Source organism: Pollachius pollachius, assembly GCF_949987615.1.
Source record: "Pollachius pollachius genome assembly, chromosome: 18".
Taxonomy (NCBI): domain Eukaryota; kingdom Metazoa; phylum Chordata; class Actinopteri; order Gadiformes; family Gadidae; genus Pollachius; species Pollachius pollachius.
The window spans coordinates 12,298,877-12,315,930 of NC_136951.1; the positions used below are offsets into that span (position 1 = coordinate 12,298,877).

The 17,054-nt window shown below is 44.2% G+C and overlaps 2 protein-coding genes across 2 annotated transcripts in view; both read left to right on the top strand.

Moving 5' to 3' along the window:
- The window catches only part of mybpc1 (myosin binding protein C1), a gene marked incomplete at its 3' end in the record, with an annotated part of 29,543 nt that extends 23,073 nt beyond the window's left edge, over positions 1-6,470 (top strand). Inside the window, exons 24-32 of the mRNA XM_079756120.1 lie at positions 38-172; positions 730-897; positions 1,309-1,397; positions 1,493-1,688; positions 2,131-2,270; positions 2,359-2,518; positions 3,368-3,576; positions 3,959-4,145; positions 6,373-6,470. Of these exons, the coding sequence (XP_079612246.1) occupies positions 38-172; positions 730-897; positions 1,309-1,397; positions 1,493-1,688; positions 2,131-2,270; positions 2,359-2,518; positions 3,368-3,576; positions 3,959-4,145; positions 6,373-6,470 (1,382 nt within the window). The remainder of the gene's footprint in view (positions 1-37; positions 173-729; positions 898-1,308; positions 1,398-1,492; positions 1,689-2,130; positions 2,271-2,358; positions 2,519-3,367; positions 3,577-3,958; positions 4,146-6,372) is intronic.
- A 1,419-nt stretch (positions 6,471-7,889) lies between these two features.
- Positions 7,890-16,978, top strand: chpt1 (choline phosphotransferase 1). Its single transcript, XM_079755787.1, has 8 exons — positions 7,890-8,317; positions 10,749-10,896; positions 11,748-11,889; positions 12,802-12,886; positions 13,386-13,517; positions 13,747-13,905; positions 14,719-14,844; positions 14,991-16,978. Exons 1-8 carry the CDS (start codon positions 8,078-8,080, stop codon positions 15,105-15,107), a joined length of 1,149 nt encoding a protein of 382 aa, XP_079611913.1. The 5' UTR covers positions 7,890-8,077; the 3' UTR covers positions 15,108-16,978.
- The last annotated feature ends 76 nt before the right edge of the window (positions 16,979-17,054 follow it).

The following is a 17,054-nucleotide window of genomic DNA, read 5'->3' on the forward strand; positions in this document are numbered from 1 at the left end:
TTTTGCTTTGTGCCGCGTCGCCACTGGTTCCATGCAGCCGTGACCAGTGAGCCCACCATGTTGGTGGTGGATGACGTCACAGACGACACAGTGACCATGAAGTGGCGCCCGCCCGACACCATCGGCGCCGCTGGCCTTGATGGCTACCTGGTGGAGTACTGCGTGGAAGGAAGTAAGTCATGGACACGGTGCACCTCCCGCCAAAACACAAATCGACGATGATTTGTTTCTTGAAAGACACTTCATGGCGGCAAAGTGTCTGGTTTAATGGAGCATCATTATAGCAACGCTCACAGAAATGATCAAGCACCATCAGAGAAGCAATGTGTGTACATGATTCCTATAAGGTAACATCTAAGCATTTTAGGTCTGAAATTAAAGCAGAAGGTTAGGGGAGTGAGTCCAAGCGACCATCATGGAGCCTGCTATGGATCGGCCATGGCTGAAGCTAGACATGGGTGGAGAGGCCAGGTTCATTTGCCATACACTATTTGGAATATATATGTCTAATGAAGGCAAAGAAACCGAAGGTATCTACAAAATAAATAGGTCAGGCAATTAACAAGGTTACAGTATCAGGTCTGCAGAAGCTAACTAACATTACACAATTTAATTGTGGAGAGCTAGAAATAAAATCAGGTGATAGGATAATATTATTATTGGGATAAATGTGTGAATGAGCCATCATGGGCCCCGTGCCCAGGCAGTGATGTTCTGTTGGCTCCACAGCTGATGAGTGGATACCGGCCAACAAGGAACTGACGGAGAAAACCAAGTACACCATCACAGGGCTTCCCACCAACGTCAAGATCTTAGTCCGGGTGAAGGCCGTCAACGCAGCGGGGTGCAGCACTCCACGCACCATCCAGCACTCCATCCTGGTCAAAGAAGTCATCGGTAAGACCCGCATATATGTATACATAATTGTGTATTATATTTATTATGTTATTATTTTAAGTATGCAAGCTCTCAAACAGTACTCTGCGAGGATGCTGTAGAATGATGGCTGAAGTCAGCCAACACCGATTCGACCTTTTCACCAACAAAAAAACGAATCCGACAACAGACAACAACAACCACCGGAGGGTCTGGCACACTGGCCAGATGTTGGTGTTGGTTGGGGATGGGTGCGAGATCTTTTAGATTCTCAGAGAGCTTATATACTTAACTATATATAATACACAATTAAACAGACTCTAAAAGAAATGCCAAATATACAATTATGTCAGGACAAATTATTGAAAATGTATTCCTGTCTGTAATGCATACATTAACAAGCCGTTTTATTTTGTCAACGCACACATCCAGAGCCTCCCAAGATCAGAATCCCCCGGCACTTGAAGCAGACGTACACCCGGAGAGTCGGAGAAGCCGTTAACCTTGTGGTTCCCTTTCTGGTACGGCGGACACACTCCTGACTCCACCACCCTAGGGGTTTTCACTCATCTTTCAGCCGTTCTCATGGTCTGTATTGAATGTGTCCTCTTTCCAGGGTAAACCCAGGCCCAAGGTCTCCTGGCTGAAGGAGGGCCAGCCCATCGACCCTACCCACGTCAGCATCCGCAACACGGACTGCGACAGCATCATCTTCATCCGCAAAGCCGAGCGCAGCCACTCTGGGAAGTACGAGCTGACGGTGCAGGTGGAGAACCACACCGACACGGCCATTCTTGACATCCAGATTGTTGGTAAGGAGACAATCAAGGTGGCTCAGTGGCTCAGCCCACGTATGCAAACAAACACTCAATATTACTCATAGGTAGGACTCCTGACCTGCAGCCTTATGCTACACGTCATTCCCCCATGCTTTCAACCCACTTTCTTGTCACTCACAAAGCCCGCCACTATAAATCTAAAAGGTATTTATAGGAAAAGAGATTTAGTCTCTGTGGTCAGTCACAACCACACTATAATTAACCAGCCCCCTTTAATTGCTGTGGTCTTGCATGAACTTGATTTTGATAGAAATAGTGGTTTCAATGGCCAAAGCCCACAGTCAACCAACGCATTATAATAAACCTGCCCCTTTTAAAAGCTGTGGCCTTACATGAACTCGATTGGGATATAGTGGTTTCAATGGCTCAAGAGTGTTAAAAACCCAATTCCATCCTCATCTCTTCGTCTCTTAAGACTTGCCCGGGCCGCCCCAGGCAGTGACCATCGAAGAGGTGTGGGGAGAAAACGTGGCCCTGGACTGGAGCCCCCCCAAAGACATCGGAAACTCCCCCATATCCGGCTACACCATCCAGAAGGCAGACAAGAAGACCATGGTATGGGTGGTTTGCCTTCCCTCATTGCAAACGCAACTTTTCCTTCCTCTTTGCCCCCCTAACGCGCCGCGTCCCATGGGCTTGACAGGAGTGGTACACGTGCGTTGAGCACTACCACCGAACGTGCATCACCATCTCGGATCTGGTGATCGGCAACGAGTACTTCTTCAGGATCTACGCCGAGAACATGTGCGGTCTCAGTGAATGCGCCACACAGACCAAGGACTGCGCTCTCATCGTCAAAGAAGGTAGTGCGAGAGTGTAAAAACACAGGACTTGATCGTTTAGACCCGTGGTTCCCAACCTCTTTTAGGACTGAAACCCCTTTTATTTTTAGGGTCAGAAAATTGAAGTTGCGACTTTTCGTAAATCCGAGTTTGCACACATTGCTTTAACCCTGTCAATATCTTCCAATAATATCAATCAATTTAAAAATAAGTGCACCATCAAATGTTTGAAGCTTATTCGCACAATTCCCCTGTGACCCCACACGCATATAAGGCGACCCCATGAGGGGTCAACACCAAGAGATTGAGAACCACTGGATTAGACAGCGTTTGATTTCAATGAATGATTGAACTTCTTTCCCTCTCCTTCCTTCCAGTCCCTTGGATTTCACAGCTGTTTTACCTTAACCGTGGACCTATTCTCACTTAACCTTTTACCCTCCCAAACTTCTCCTGTCATTTTAGAACGGACATCTCTTCAAGAGTTGTATGAATTGTGTTTGATTTTTCGTTGAAGGGTACGTAAAGGAGACTGTCAGTGATATTATTCAACATAAAACATTAGCAGGGATTTTGTTCTGTTCAGTCACAAGGCAGCCCTTTGCTTTTGGTTTACAAACACATACAAACAAACACAATTACAAACGCATACGCACACATACACACACACACACATTGGTGTCCAGATGCGTGTGCGCATATAACTCCTTCATGAACAGTTCTCTACATTAATACGTAACAGACAAACGGGTTTGTGGTGAAAAAAACCAAAACACTGAATATGGCTGACATCTCCTTCCACGATTCTTTCGTCTTTGTCTTGAATTAAAATGTATTAAACAACCGTGTTGTCTATCCCTCACCACTTAGGGGAATCCCTTCATGATACAGCTCAGCGCGCGTATCATGTACAACCCCGTTCCTCTACCCTTCCCTCCTCAGGTCTGCAGCTCAGGACCCCCGAGTACATCGACCACGACTTCAAGGAGCCCCCCCGCTTCACACAACCCCTGATCAACACCTTCGCCGTGGCCGGCTACAACGCCACCCTCAACTGCAGCGTCCGCGCGAATCCAAGGGTTGGTCACGATGAAACGGTTGAGGACATGTGTTTTGAGTGAGGTTTGATGGCGCTTCATGGAGCAGGATCTTGGGAAGCCCACAGCCAGCATTTAGGGAGTAACTTCTAGGTTTATAGCATTAAACCGCTTTAAATGTACAAGTATTAAAATAAAGTAGGTTACATAAATAGTGATATTATTATTAGGATTCATTATTCCACGACATCTATGAAAAGGTAAAACGAATAAATGAATTGTATTTATTCCGTTAGAGCCAAGGGAAAGGCAATGGTGTCATCTAATTGACATGCTCCTTGATGCAGGCTGATAGAACATTGGTCCAAGTTGTCCAATTTCATCCTTTTTCTCCTCCAATTTTTTCGCTCACCTAAACTTGCAGCCCAAAGTGATCTGGATGAAGAACAAGATCGCCATCATCGACGACCCGCGCTACCGCATGTTCAGCAACCAGGGGGTGTGCACCCTGGAGGTCAGGAAGCCCAACCCCTACGACGGCGGTCTGTACGCCTGTAAGGCTATCAATGACCTGGGGGAGGACCAGGTGGAGTGCAGGCTGGAGGTCAAAGGTGAGTGTGGACCTCATGAGTGACACCTTCCTAGGCGTCTCGAGGACGGGTTTCCCAAAGCTTGAATGTCTTTTGTTGTCTCAGGAAAAGATTGCACACACACGTTTTTCGTTCAAGTTGCTTCCTAGTATAAAACCCCAAAAACCTGGGAATGTTTCATGGAAAACATGCCTTTAACGTTTAAAAAATAAGACCTTTAATAAAGTCTATTCTGTCATTTTCTGTGATTTCACTGGTGCTTTTAACTGGTGCTATATGTGGCTAGAGATGGGTAGCACAGCAAATCAGATGTCTGGGTTTGGCCTTCATGTGATTGGCTAATTGGTTATTTATTTAAATATGCTTCAATTGGTCAGGCCTTTTCATTACACTAAGAAAATGGTGTTTTGTTCAGAAACCAAGACACTTTAGGCTTTGGGAAACCAGTCTCTGTCAGACAATGTGGCCTAGAGTTTGGTGTGTGCGTGTGACAGGACACACCAAAGTCCACTCCCTGTACCCCTTGACATGTAAGTATCTAAACTCCTAAAACGACGACACAGGAATCACAATAATACCCATACGTGTGTGAAGTTCACATTATAATATCCTCCCATATCCTGAATCCCCTAGCAATATCAGTTCCTAAATTCACCCCTCACACAACTATCCAGATCGATCCATTCATCTTGTTCATCGATGCATTACCTCTACACCAGACATGACATGGGCCCCGTCTTTTCCTTCAGATATATATTGCTTCTTTTGTGTTAGCAGGGTTTAGAGGCAATGTGTCCTTGTTGCTAAACTCTCACATAAGATAATCAATAGTCACAAGGCAGCCCTCTGCTTGTGGTTTACGAACACATACACACAAACACAATTACAAACACATACACACACACACACACATTTGTGTCCAGATGCGTGTGTGCATATAACTCCTTCATGTAAACAATGTTAACCCCTCTTCTCTTCTTTCTCCCCCAGTCCAAACTCAGGAATTGTGAATGTATGTTCTCATTCAAAGGTAAGCTTTCATATGGTTATGGCATATGAAGCTTATGTTATTCATTATGCATTTTCAATGGCCTATAACCATGCGTTTATCAGTAATCTGACTTTGGCTAGTTTTTTTTTTTTACCACATACAAAAGATATATGCATGTTTGCATGATAGTTCTATATGTGTATCTGTGCTGTGTATGCTGTTATAGTTATAGTATATGAGTAGGCAAGATTGGTTCCAATGATTCTCATTAAAGCGGCAATCTTAAAGATCTAAATTTTGTTCTCTTCGGCATCACCTATGGCGAACACAAACAATACGCAGCTACACACACAAGAGTTGAAGAGCTAATCTGTTGTGGTAGCTCTGCCATACTCGCTCTGGTCAGCAGCCAGCTGTTCGGTGATGGAAAGCACCTCACTTACTTTGCACCCGGTGTGATTTCAGTGCATTCTGGGAATGAGGCCACCAACACACAGGTCATAACATTCATCATACTGCTAATGCAAGGGCTTTCATAAGTGGGACATGGGTTCATTCACTATGATCTTGCTTCATTTGGTGAAAGATAGTGACTTAGAAAACATTTATTTCCACAAAAATCTTTGGAGATCTTCGATATTGCCAACTTAACAACCAGACTTGAGCATGACGTAAAGTAAATGCAATGTGCATATTCTAGAGGGTTATTTCTAAAGGCTTTAGTCATGTGATCATGTGGTCACTCATGTGCCCAGGATTAATTAAGTAATATTTTATCTTATCTACTCTAATCTTATTTTATCTTACGTGATCTGTGCCGCTGAGGGAAGGTAAGTTCTACTCTGCATGAAACATTCTGACGTGGGAGGGACTACAGCTTGCTTCAGAGTTATGATTTCTTATAATTTTAGCCTTTTAGACAAAGGGGTGGTCTCAGAGGCCTGTATATATGACCCACCACTAAGCGGCCGGTGGAACTATTACACTCTTCCTGTAACGTCTGACTAAAGGGTAAAATTAACCAAAGAATATACACAACGGATAATGACTTCATACTACCGTTTAATTTAATATAATGGCTTTGTTGTAGGATAATCTAACCCCTTCTCCTTCCCAACAAACATGACATTTAACCCCACTCAGGGGTTAGAGGTCTCTCTCTCTCTCTCCCTTCGTTTCTCACCCCCCTTACATCTCTCCCTCTCCCTCACCACATGCATCTGTTGAGTTGAGTGTGCTGTGCTCTGCCATCTACAGGAGGCTTCACCTTTATGGAGCTCATGCAACGTGGGGTCCCCCTCCATCTCATCGACAAGTACATGAACGAGGCCAAGGCGGTGGAGCAGGAGAAGTAGAGTCCAGAGTCCGGATGGGGATTGATTGATTTAGCTGCCCCTGGACAAATTTGGGTGGTGGTGGGGGTGGTTACTGACTGAATGGCGTGTGTGCTTGTGTGTATGTGTGTGTGTGTGTGTGTGTGTGTGTGTGTGTGTGTGTGTGTGTGTGTGTGTGTGTGTGTGTGTGTGTGTGTGTGTGTGTGTGTGTGTTTGTGTCCATGTGTGTGCGTGAGCGCAGGTTGTTAAAGCGGGAGGTTTAGGTGTGGTTGTGGGTGGGCGTTCTGGCTTCTGCTTGGCGTGCTGTGTGCGAAATGGAACTTTAGCTAGCCACTATAGACATGTCGATCCATTTTATTTGTCGCCCTCTGGTGTTGAACAACAGTATTTCCTGTTTCCGACCAGATGCATGCCGTAAGTGTTTTGGTTCTTGCGTTGAACTACAATGTATGTAAAATCTATAAATAGACAAAAAATAAGTGTGTATTAAAACAAAAGTCCGAAACTATTGCACTCACCTATCCTGTAATCACATTGTGTTATTTATGGATTGTTGGCGTTATTTAATTATTTAACTAATAGATGGAATTTTGAAATCTAAGATTTGGAGAAGATATTAAGGCTGTGAATGTTTGCTGGAGGAAGCGAAGGCCTAGAATTTGACATGGTCTTTAAACCAGGTTTCTATTAGGTATACATGTTAACGGTTATTTTTATTATGGTTCTGGGAATAGGCCAAGGTACAATGCCTGAGGAATAAATCTATGGGAATAAGAGACACGTTGTCCACCTTTTCTGCATGGTGTTTTATCAATTCATGGTCAAACAATCCGGCTATATCATATGCGCATGCACTTGTCTATGTAAGTACGTTTCATAGAATAAAAATATATTGTACCATGTCTTCTTGTAATTACAACTGTTTTTGTCCGTACGTTTTTATAATGTAAAAAAAAAGAACAACAATAACTTTGAATCATAAATAGACTTTACATTATAGACTTAATACAAAATATTTGGATCGTTTGGATAAAACGATCCAAATAAAAGGATAAAAAGGTTTTTGGCCAGCTGGAATCTAGGCTACTCGTGTTTTAATTGTAGGATAATGTGAAGATAACAAACGAAAAGGGAGCAGCAAAGGGAGTTCAAGCATTAAAATCCAAATTATAATTCGGATAATGAAATTTTAAAGGAGGAAATCGTTTAACATACTCATCATAATCTGTTAATTTGAATCACTTCTGAGGCAAAAAAAAGATTATTACTTTTTTTATGTCAAATCAAGGAACGTCACACATTCACATGTCTGATGAAGTATAATCCAGCACATTCACATGTCTGACGGATAACCAAGAAGCACGTTGGACACGTTTGAATTTCCCGGCGACAGCGCGGTGCTCCCTTCCGGACTTCTGCTTCCTGTTGAAACGTAACTCGATCAGCACTGAGGCAAAGATATGATCGACATCTTACAGTTCCGCTATTGAGAAATGTCTACCCAACTCTAAATGCCCAATGAGCTTGTGTGCCGTGGCTGGTTGGACGCGAGAAGTTGAAGAAGTGAAAGGTCGAGGGGTTTAGGAGTACCGCCGGGGGTAACTTAGAAGCGACGAGGCCCCGAAACGATGCCACATTTCTTGTGGCCGGAGCCGCTGTCGGGCGCTCAACTCAAGCGGCTTGAGGAGCACAAATACAGCGCCTCTGGCCGGTCCCTGCTGGAGCCTCCGTTTCAGGTCTACTGGAACTGGCTGGTGGAACAAATACCGACATGGATAGCGCCGAATACCCTGACCATTGTTGGACTGATGGTCAATATAGTGACAACGATGGTGCTGGTGTACTACTGTCCTTCGGCGAGGGAAGAGGTGAGTGGCGGCGGCGACCTCCGGAGCTCAAGTTGGGGAACGGTAGCTTGTTTTTCTCGTCATGGTATGCTGTGTCTTTCTCTGTCGTGAAGGACAGGCTACCTTATGGACGACATACATATAGAGCTGTTGTTTACCTCCTACTCATTAAGCCGGGGTTCCCTCTGGAAGGCTTATGGTAGTGTCTCGTTAAGTCGCTTTATGGAAATATAACGTCTTTTATTGGAAGCAATTCTGTGTAGCATTGGGTGGTCCAATAGTCTGGTGCTTACGCATGTCATGCACCATGTGACCGGGTGGTGTTTCTTCAGACAGGCCACCTGTAGGGCAAAACATTGTTGTTTTTCTCCTTCAGGGCCCATCAGTTTCCAGCACTTCAGTACCTTACAATGGCATTATTATTTCATCAACGTTGCAGCAGACATGTCTGCATTATTCAGAATAGTCATGGTCAGTGTCGTGGTGCTCCCAAGAGTACAACGGTGTCTTTATCTGAATAATTTGCAACTCAGAGGCGATTGGAGGCGCTGTTATCAGGGCCGAACCTTGGTCCGCTCATACAGCTGTTGATGTATTTTATGAAACCCAAGGACCCAAAGTCCGCACGCCACCTAAGCTGACCCTTATCACGCCACCAGTCGATGGCGTCAATATGATACATATCATGGACTTACTGTCGTTGGACATTACTACAGAGAAGATATTAAAGTGAAAAATAAAAAAGGGCACGGAAATCCTGAATACAGATTGAAACATTTTATTAACTTCATATTATAGCTTGTCTTTATTAGGCGCACATAGAGTATTGTGCCTTCGGTTTAAACTGCAGGGGATCTGTATTACAAGGACACACAAAAACACAGATACACACTTTCCAGATGGGGTTGCATCCCAACCCCATACAGAGAAGCGAACCCAGTCAGGTCATGTTGGTCAGCTTGACCTTTTAAGGTTAGGAATCTTTTTTGTCATGCTAGTGCTACAAACAAGAGGCCTACACATGTGCACACAAATGTCTCTTTGTCTTCGTCTCTCTGCGTGTCTCTCTCTCACTCGAATGCACACACACAAGATCAGCTGTGGTTTAAACTATTTGATGACCCCAAACTGTAGAAGCAGCAAAATCAAGACCGCAAAGAAATAGGACAGCACACGACACGGGTGTTAATGGTTTCTGCAAGGAAGAAGGAAAACAGTGTGTTGTTGGACTGTGCGGCGGACACGGTAGACTCGAGGCCACTGTGTTAAAGGTTGCATTGCTCAAACCGGCTCTATTCAAACTGTCTCCAGCTCCCTGGTTGACAACATATTGGCATTAGCCAGTTGTAGTGATAAAGTAGGAGCCTTAATGGGGACATCCGCTATGTTTACATACGTAGAGAGAGAGATATCTCTCCACACAGCCTATGTTCTGTTATTGCTTTATGCAATGGTAATTTCCCTGTGTTGGCTGAAAATAGTCTCTCTATCACACAAATCAAATGTGTTTGAGGAAAAGGCGAGCTCCCCTGCTGTGAACCATCAGGCTGGTATTATTTTGGCAGCTTCCTCTATGCCAGGGATCCACATGAAGACATAACTTGTTTCTTTGTTGTGTTTGAACTCTCACTTTTTAATTAGAATATCCCACTCTATATTTGATCCAATAATATAACAGGATGGGATCCTTAAAGGAGGATTAGATTAAATTATATGAAAGTTAGATAAAGAAAGCCGCCATCATTATACATAGAACAGCAACGTTTAATCCTTGATCCTGATTGGCCAATTACATTCCAACTTAGGCTGAGCATTACTTTTTCAATAAATGGACAATGCTGTCTTTTCAAAAGTCCCAAATCAATATCGACCAGATATTTCCCCCCACAACCTTAAAAACTAATCACCCAAAGCACTGCAGAAGAATATTCAATTGTCAGCAGATTTGAAATCTATAAATAAAAAAATCAAGTTATAAATGAAAGCAAGTCAAGTAAGTATATTTAAACATTGTGTGTAACTGTGGTATGAGCGTAATAAACCACTCCGGGATGTTCCCTTCTCTGTAGATGGTGGTGGTTGGCAACCTTAAATTCACCTTAGCCGCATCACCAACTAGGGCTGGGCGATTAATCCAATTCTCCAACATTTTTCTTTTTTAAGTATATATATTTAATTCATTAAATGCTTTATAGAAGAACAGCTGGATATTCGTGCATCATTTTCAAACATGAACATTTTGTGTTTTTTTGAAGGGGAAAGTTCAAAGGTCCCATTTACAACGGGTTTTTTTGGAGAGAAATGCTGCATGTTTTGAATCTAATTTCTATTTTTGGGGGAATAATCTCTTATAATGATTTCAATGTTGACCAAAATAATCGTGACTATGATTGTTTTTTCCATAATGGATCAGCCCTAACTCAGGGTGTATGGGTTTCTCTCGTCCCGGCAGGCTCCAGCATGGGCGTTTATCCTGAGCGCCCTGGGGCTGTTCATCTACCAGTCCCTGGACGCCATCGACGGGAAGCAGGCCAGGCGCACCAACAGCAGCTCGGCCCTCGGGGAGCTCTTCGACCACGGCTGTGACGCCGTCTCCACAGGTGACCCTCTGCTACCCACCAAAGGGCGTCTTGCTCGTTCCTTTTATTTGAGACCTTGTCCCGTAAGTGGGGCATTTTTGTTTTTTAGGATTTTGTTAACTAATGTCCTGTGAGTGGCGGATGTTACTAAGGGCCGTGCAATTAATCAAATTTAAATTTTTGGGTCAAACGATCTCCAAATTAAAATGATTGAATAGAAACATATTTTTTTATCTATTTGATGTTTTATAGAAATTGGAAGAGCTTGATACATATTTTTAAATTCATATTTTTGATTTTTCTTTTTCTAAGAAATAAGGGGTTAACCCTAAGTTCTCAGTTACAAAGTGTTTTTTTGAGGGAAATGCTGAATAAATGCATCGTGTTTTCTAACTCAAAAATAATCGTTTGAATAATCGTGATTTCAATATTGACCAAAATAATCGTGATTATGATTTTTTTTCCATAATCGAGCAGCCCTAGTGTTACTACGTTGCCATGCCACTTTTTGGCACTGATCAGGGGTTGTTGCTTGATTCAACTCACCACCAGAAAGACAATTGAGGTGTTTCTGTGGGATCCAGCCAGAGTGTACCCAGAAGACTAGATGTGTTCAGAATTTGTGGAGCGTTCGGTTCTTTGTCAAGCCGTGAACCATAATTTAATATTATTATCTAACTTGTTAGGTTGATGTTCCAGCGTGTTGCCTATTGTGGGTTGTGTCTCCGCCTCAAATGACTAATAATAAAAAGCTGCACTGAATGTTTCTGACAGTGCCTCTGCTTTTCTTTTGATGTCACTGACCCTTGCCTCTCTTGCTCTGTCTCACGCTCTCTCCCGCCCAACCGTCTCACACACCCAACACATGACAGTCTTTGTCGCCGTGGGAAGCTGCATATCGTGTGGGATAGGCTGGTACCCCGACTGGATCTTCTTCTGTGGGTTCATCGGCATGTTCATGTTCTTCTGCGCCCACTGGCAGACCTATGTCTCGGGCACCCTGCGCTTCGGCCTGTAAGTCGCCCCGCCCGTCCGTCCAGTCATACCAGTGGCTCTACTCCTGTTGGCTGTACCTCAATTGCAATGAACGCTTCCTAAGATTGTTGGCAAATACACCGTAACACAGGACAGTCCCAGTTCAGTTCAGGAAGCACGGAACATGAGCAGCATAAGGACAACATCATTGTTGTTTTCTTGATTGGCGTTTCTTTTAAATAAACCAGTCCCTCCAGAAAAACGCGATTATGCGATCGCATAATTTAACGCATAAACAGTCAATGTCCGCATATTCATGCGGGGCCGCATTTTTTCAAATATGCCGCACTTTCACCGCATAAATTGCAGATTTCCACGCTTGCATGATTTCATAATCCCCGCATTTTCGTTGCAAAAAATTCACATATATCTTAGCAGAGAGTTGAAAAATGTTACGTTTACTTCACACAAGAGCAGCCATGGGAACGTTATGAAGTGACTTAATTACACGATGTGGACGTCATCGAAAAGCCGCATTTTTCGCAAGTTCCCGCATTTTTTCGCAAGTTCCCACAGTTTTTGCAAGTTTTGCAAGTTAAAAATTGCATAAATATGCCTATTTCATCGCATTTTTTAAGAAAACGTGCCGCATAATCAAGGATTTTTGGCCGCAACAATCACAAAAAAATGCCACATTTTTCTGAAGGGACTGATAAACACATGTAGGCAAGGCAACTTCCATTTATATAGCACTTTTCATATACAACGCAGACTCCAAGTGCTTCATATAAAAACATTGCTATACAATGAAGTGAAGCAATAAAAAAAAATTGCATGAATTTCTACACTGTCAATATTTGGCCCGTGTTGGTCTTCCTTGCACGTTGTTATTTTATTGAGAACAAGGGCGGGCATGTGATATTTGCAAATTAAAAACAACCTTTCCTCCAGGGTTGATGTGACAGAGGTGCAGATAGCCATCGTCACCATGTACCTGATGACGGCTGTCGGTGGAGTCGGCCTCTGGCAGGGCACGGTAACACACACACACACACACACACACACACACACACACACACACACACACACACACACACACACCTCTGCTGTTCCGAGGCGAGATGTGAAAATCTGAGGCACAATGTCTGAACCAGCGGCTAACCAACACCTAGTTTGTAGCGTCTTTCATTTGTTTTTTAGCCATTAAAGAGTCTGTGTTTCACTTTCGCTCTTTGCTGCCTCTGGAGGCTTGACCTAAAGTGAGAAGAAGGTAAATATTATGGTTAACGAATGCCATGGCAGAAGGTCATCAATCAGCCATGATCTGGCTTAAAAAAAAGCTGACGACCCCACTTGCATAGATCTATATCTAGTATATGCATAAATATAGACGTTTCTCCTTTGCTTTGTCAGCCCCATCTCGCTCAGCATGCCTGACCCGCTTTCATAAAAAGCACACTTGTTTTACCGCGTTGAGCCAATGAGCCGTTGGTCAGTCTGCGGTTGGGGGTTCTCACCGTGCGCGTGTGTTTCAGCTGCCGGTCCTGGGGGTGAAGCTCTACGTGTTCCCCATCGTGGGCATCATCGGGGGAGCGTGCTTCTCCTGCTACAACTACTTCCACGTGATCCTGAACGGAGGCGTGGGCAAGAACGGCTCCACCGTGGCCGTGAGTCCAGAGCACGAACACCCCGCCATGCTCCACAGGAACAATAAAGCCGTCCTGTTGGGCCCAGACACACATCAGACACACAAAGTCGTCAGCACTGCCTGAAAATCTCAACCTTTGTGGAGGTCCACAAGGGGCGTGCGTGTGTGAGCGCAGGGTGAAAGGTGCGCTCCCGCCGACGGTTTGGTGTTCCCTGTTTTGTAAACGTTGGCGTGTGTCGTGTTTGCAGGACACCAGTGTGCTGAGCCCCGGCCTCCACATCGGACTCATCCTCACGCTGGCCTTCATCATCTTCAAGAAGTCGTCCAGTCAGCTGTTTGAGAACCACCCCTGCCTTTACCTCCTGGCCTTCGGCCTGGTCATCGCCAAGATCTCCAACAAGCTGGTGGTACGTCTACGGCGTCTACTGTCTGTGTCTCTCCCCCTCTCTCTCTCACTCTGACACTAACTCTTGTGCTCTCTCGCTCTTTATTTATTGAATTCATACATTCATTCATTCATTCATTCTTTGTGCTCTGCAACAGCAACTCCTGTTTCTGTGAAACAAATCTTTTAAAAGTTGGGCCACTGACATCATCGCTACAGTATAAATGTGCTCCATCGGTCCAACTCACAGAAACAGAGTTGTTGTGCAGGCTGACATTTTTTCACAACAATCGTATGAAGCCTTGCTACGGTTAACACCGTAGCAGCGTAGTAAACCGGTGTTGCAGGAAATGTAGCATGCGTTTACACAGTGCTGGGCGTGTCATGTTGTTCTGAATCAATCCAGTTTGACTAGGGTATACTAAGGGTTTTTTTAGCCATCTGCTTCCTTGAACATCTAGCAATTACATTTAAAGCTCGGCTAGGTAATCTGAGAAACCAGGCAGGGTAAGCTAGATTTAGAAAGTATCCAACCCGCCCTTCGGGCTTCCCTTCAGGGTTCCCTCCAAAGCTCCTCATGAGTAATCCAAGGGTGACGACTCATGAGTCATGCTTTCATAATCAGCAGGTAAACATGTCTGTTTGTGTAGTAAGGGAACAAGCGTTCGTCCCTGTTAAGGCCCTGATATCCATCCAGCTCTATATATGTCTCCACCTTGTGTTTTATTGCTGCATTGGTTTGAAATGACAGACATCGTAGTGTGGGGAGAGTACCCAATCCGATATTGTGTGTGTGTGTGTGTGTGTGTGTTGACCTGTGCGTTGACCTGTGCAGGTGGCTCACATGACCAAGAGTGAGCTGTACCTCCCGGACACGGCCTTCATCGGGCCGGGGCTCCTCTTCCTCAACCAGTACTTCAACAGCTTCGTCGACGAGTACATCGTACTCTGGATCGCCCTGGTCAGTGTTGGACACACACACAATGATACACACCACGGTTCACCCCTGGTCATGTATACAAAAACAAAAATTATATTTTTGCATTATAAAATCAATTCAATATTAAACCAATCGTCTGTTTGTGTGTGTGTGTTCGCTATGCTCAGGTGCTCTCCCTGCTGGACCTGGCGCGGTACTGCTCGGGTGTGTGTCTCCAGATCGCCTCGCACCTGCGCATCCAGGTGTTCAGCATCAAGCCGCCCGGCCGCGCCCGCCGCGACTGACGACTTGCCCGGCGGGAGGAGAAGGAGGACGAGGAGGAGCTGGTGGAGGAGAACGCGAGAGACCTCCGCCCGCTCCTGGAAGCAGATGAACGCGAGCACAGGCCTTCGAACCCGAGCCACAGCAGCCTTGACAGAGTGACCACTGAATAATCACAAGGGAATTGAAACCAGGTAGAACAAAGAGGGACGACCAACCAACACCCCCCCGGTGTCCCGTGACATCACCAGTCCTGACCTGTCAGACTTAAAGGACACGCCCCCGACGAGTTTCCCGTTTTTAGTAACGGACTTAGCAAAGCAAACCAAAACAAAAAACCTGTGAAGTTGATTAGCGAAGAAGGGAGTGAAAGATGGTTTTTGATAAAGGATGAATCTATTAGGTTGATCAGTGAATCCCCACACTGGTCTCGGCCAATCAGATTTGGGCTATGATGTCAACACCCAATTGTGGTGCCCAACAGTAGATATTAGTTTTCCCTTAAGTTGGCACTCCCTTATCTCTTGCTTAGGCAAATCAATGACCAAAATAAGTTTTATCTTAAAAGGTACTACTTTGCTTGAGCAAATATCAAATAAGGACGACAGAAGGTTGTTAAGGTGTCTAATCGAGTGATGAATAGACTCCACTAAACACTGTTCCAAACTAGGTTTACGCATTTGTATTAAAATGATGAAATTCACTAGGCTTCATCTCACCTTTCGCCGCTACGATCGCGTTATTGATATTTGCCCAAACTTAGTGTGGCTACCGCCTTCAAATCATGTTTAATTTTCCTGTTATTTATTGAACAAACAAAGTTAACCCAATCCAAAATGACCTCAATCAGAGTTTAAAAAAAATTAAAAGAGAAATAATTGGATGAAGTACAGGAACCTTCAGACCTCTGGTAATTCCCAATGAATGGTATAATCCTGGGTTTCAATAAGGTACGGCTGCCGCGTGACGAAGCGACGGACGGTCGTGTGTTAATGCAGAGTGCTCACTTAAAAACACGGCACCAGTATACTCATCTCACCCCCCATGGCCTTGGTTAGCAACAACAAACCACCACCCGAGTGCAAGTGACCACGTAGGGCTTTTATTTTGGCGGTGGGCTGGGATCGGTCGCTGTATGACGCGTGGACACACGACTCTGGTTCTGCTTTCTTCTCCCTTAAGGGCTGATGGGAATTCAATGTGATTGTACAGAATTCAAATGACGACGCCTTAAATGTTTTGTTTTAATTCATGTTTTGTTATTTTTCTTCTGTGAATATTTAAGAGGATTTTTTTGTGGGGGGGAGGGAGTAGGGCAGCTGCAGAACTCTTCATTGATGATGCAGTGTAATCACTGAAGTATTATGCAAGATGCAACCAACACTATTTACAAAACACACACAGTGCTAATGTTCTCGTTTTCTCCTCACACCATGACTTATATCCGCTCCCTTGTACAAATGTGTACCTTGTATAGGTTAAATGTACAGCATTTGGTACTTAAAAAAACAACTATTATTTGATTGTTAACATTTTATAATAATCGATGGATGATGGTGTAAATGGGGAGGGATGTCATAGTCTTGATTTGGGATTCAATTGGTTGTGATTTCAGGTCCACTAGGATTCAAAAAGGGATTTTTGCTACGGTTTAGACGTTGATCCATCCCTCTCCCGTTCTGATTTTATTCCTTCAGGAAAAGTCCATATAGTTCCTCTCTAAAAGTTTGATAATGCACATCGTCTTATCAAAGATTATTATTTTTATTAGCCCTGATGGACTGTGGAACTATGCATTGAAAGGTACGCCTCGTCTCTTCTGTTGAGCCGTCTAACATCCAATGGGAAAGCCTTTCTAATAAGTGTGAGAAAACATTGTAATAAAGAAATCCTTTTCAATCACCATGTGCCATCTTTTGATTCAACAAACCCAAGAACACAAAGTGAACCAAAATCATTTTATTGCAGTC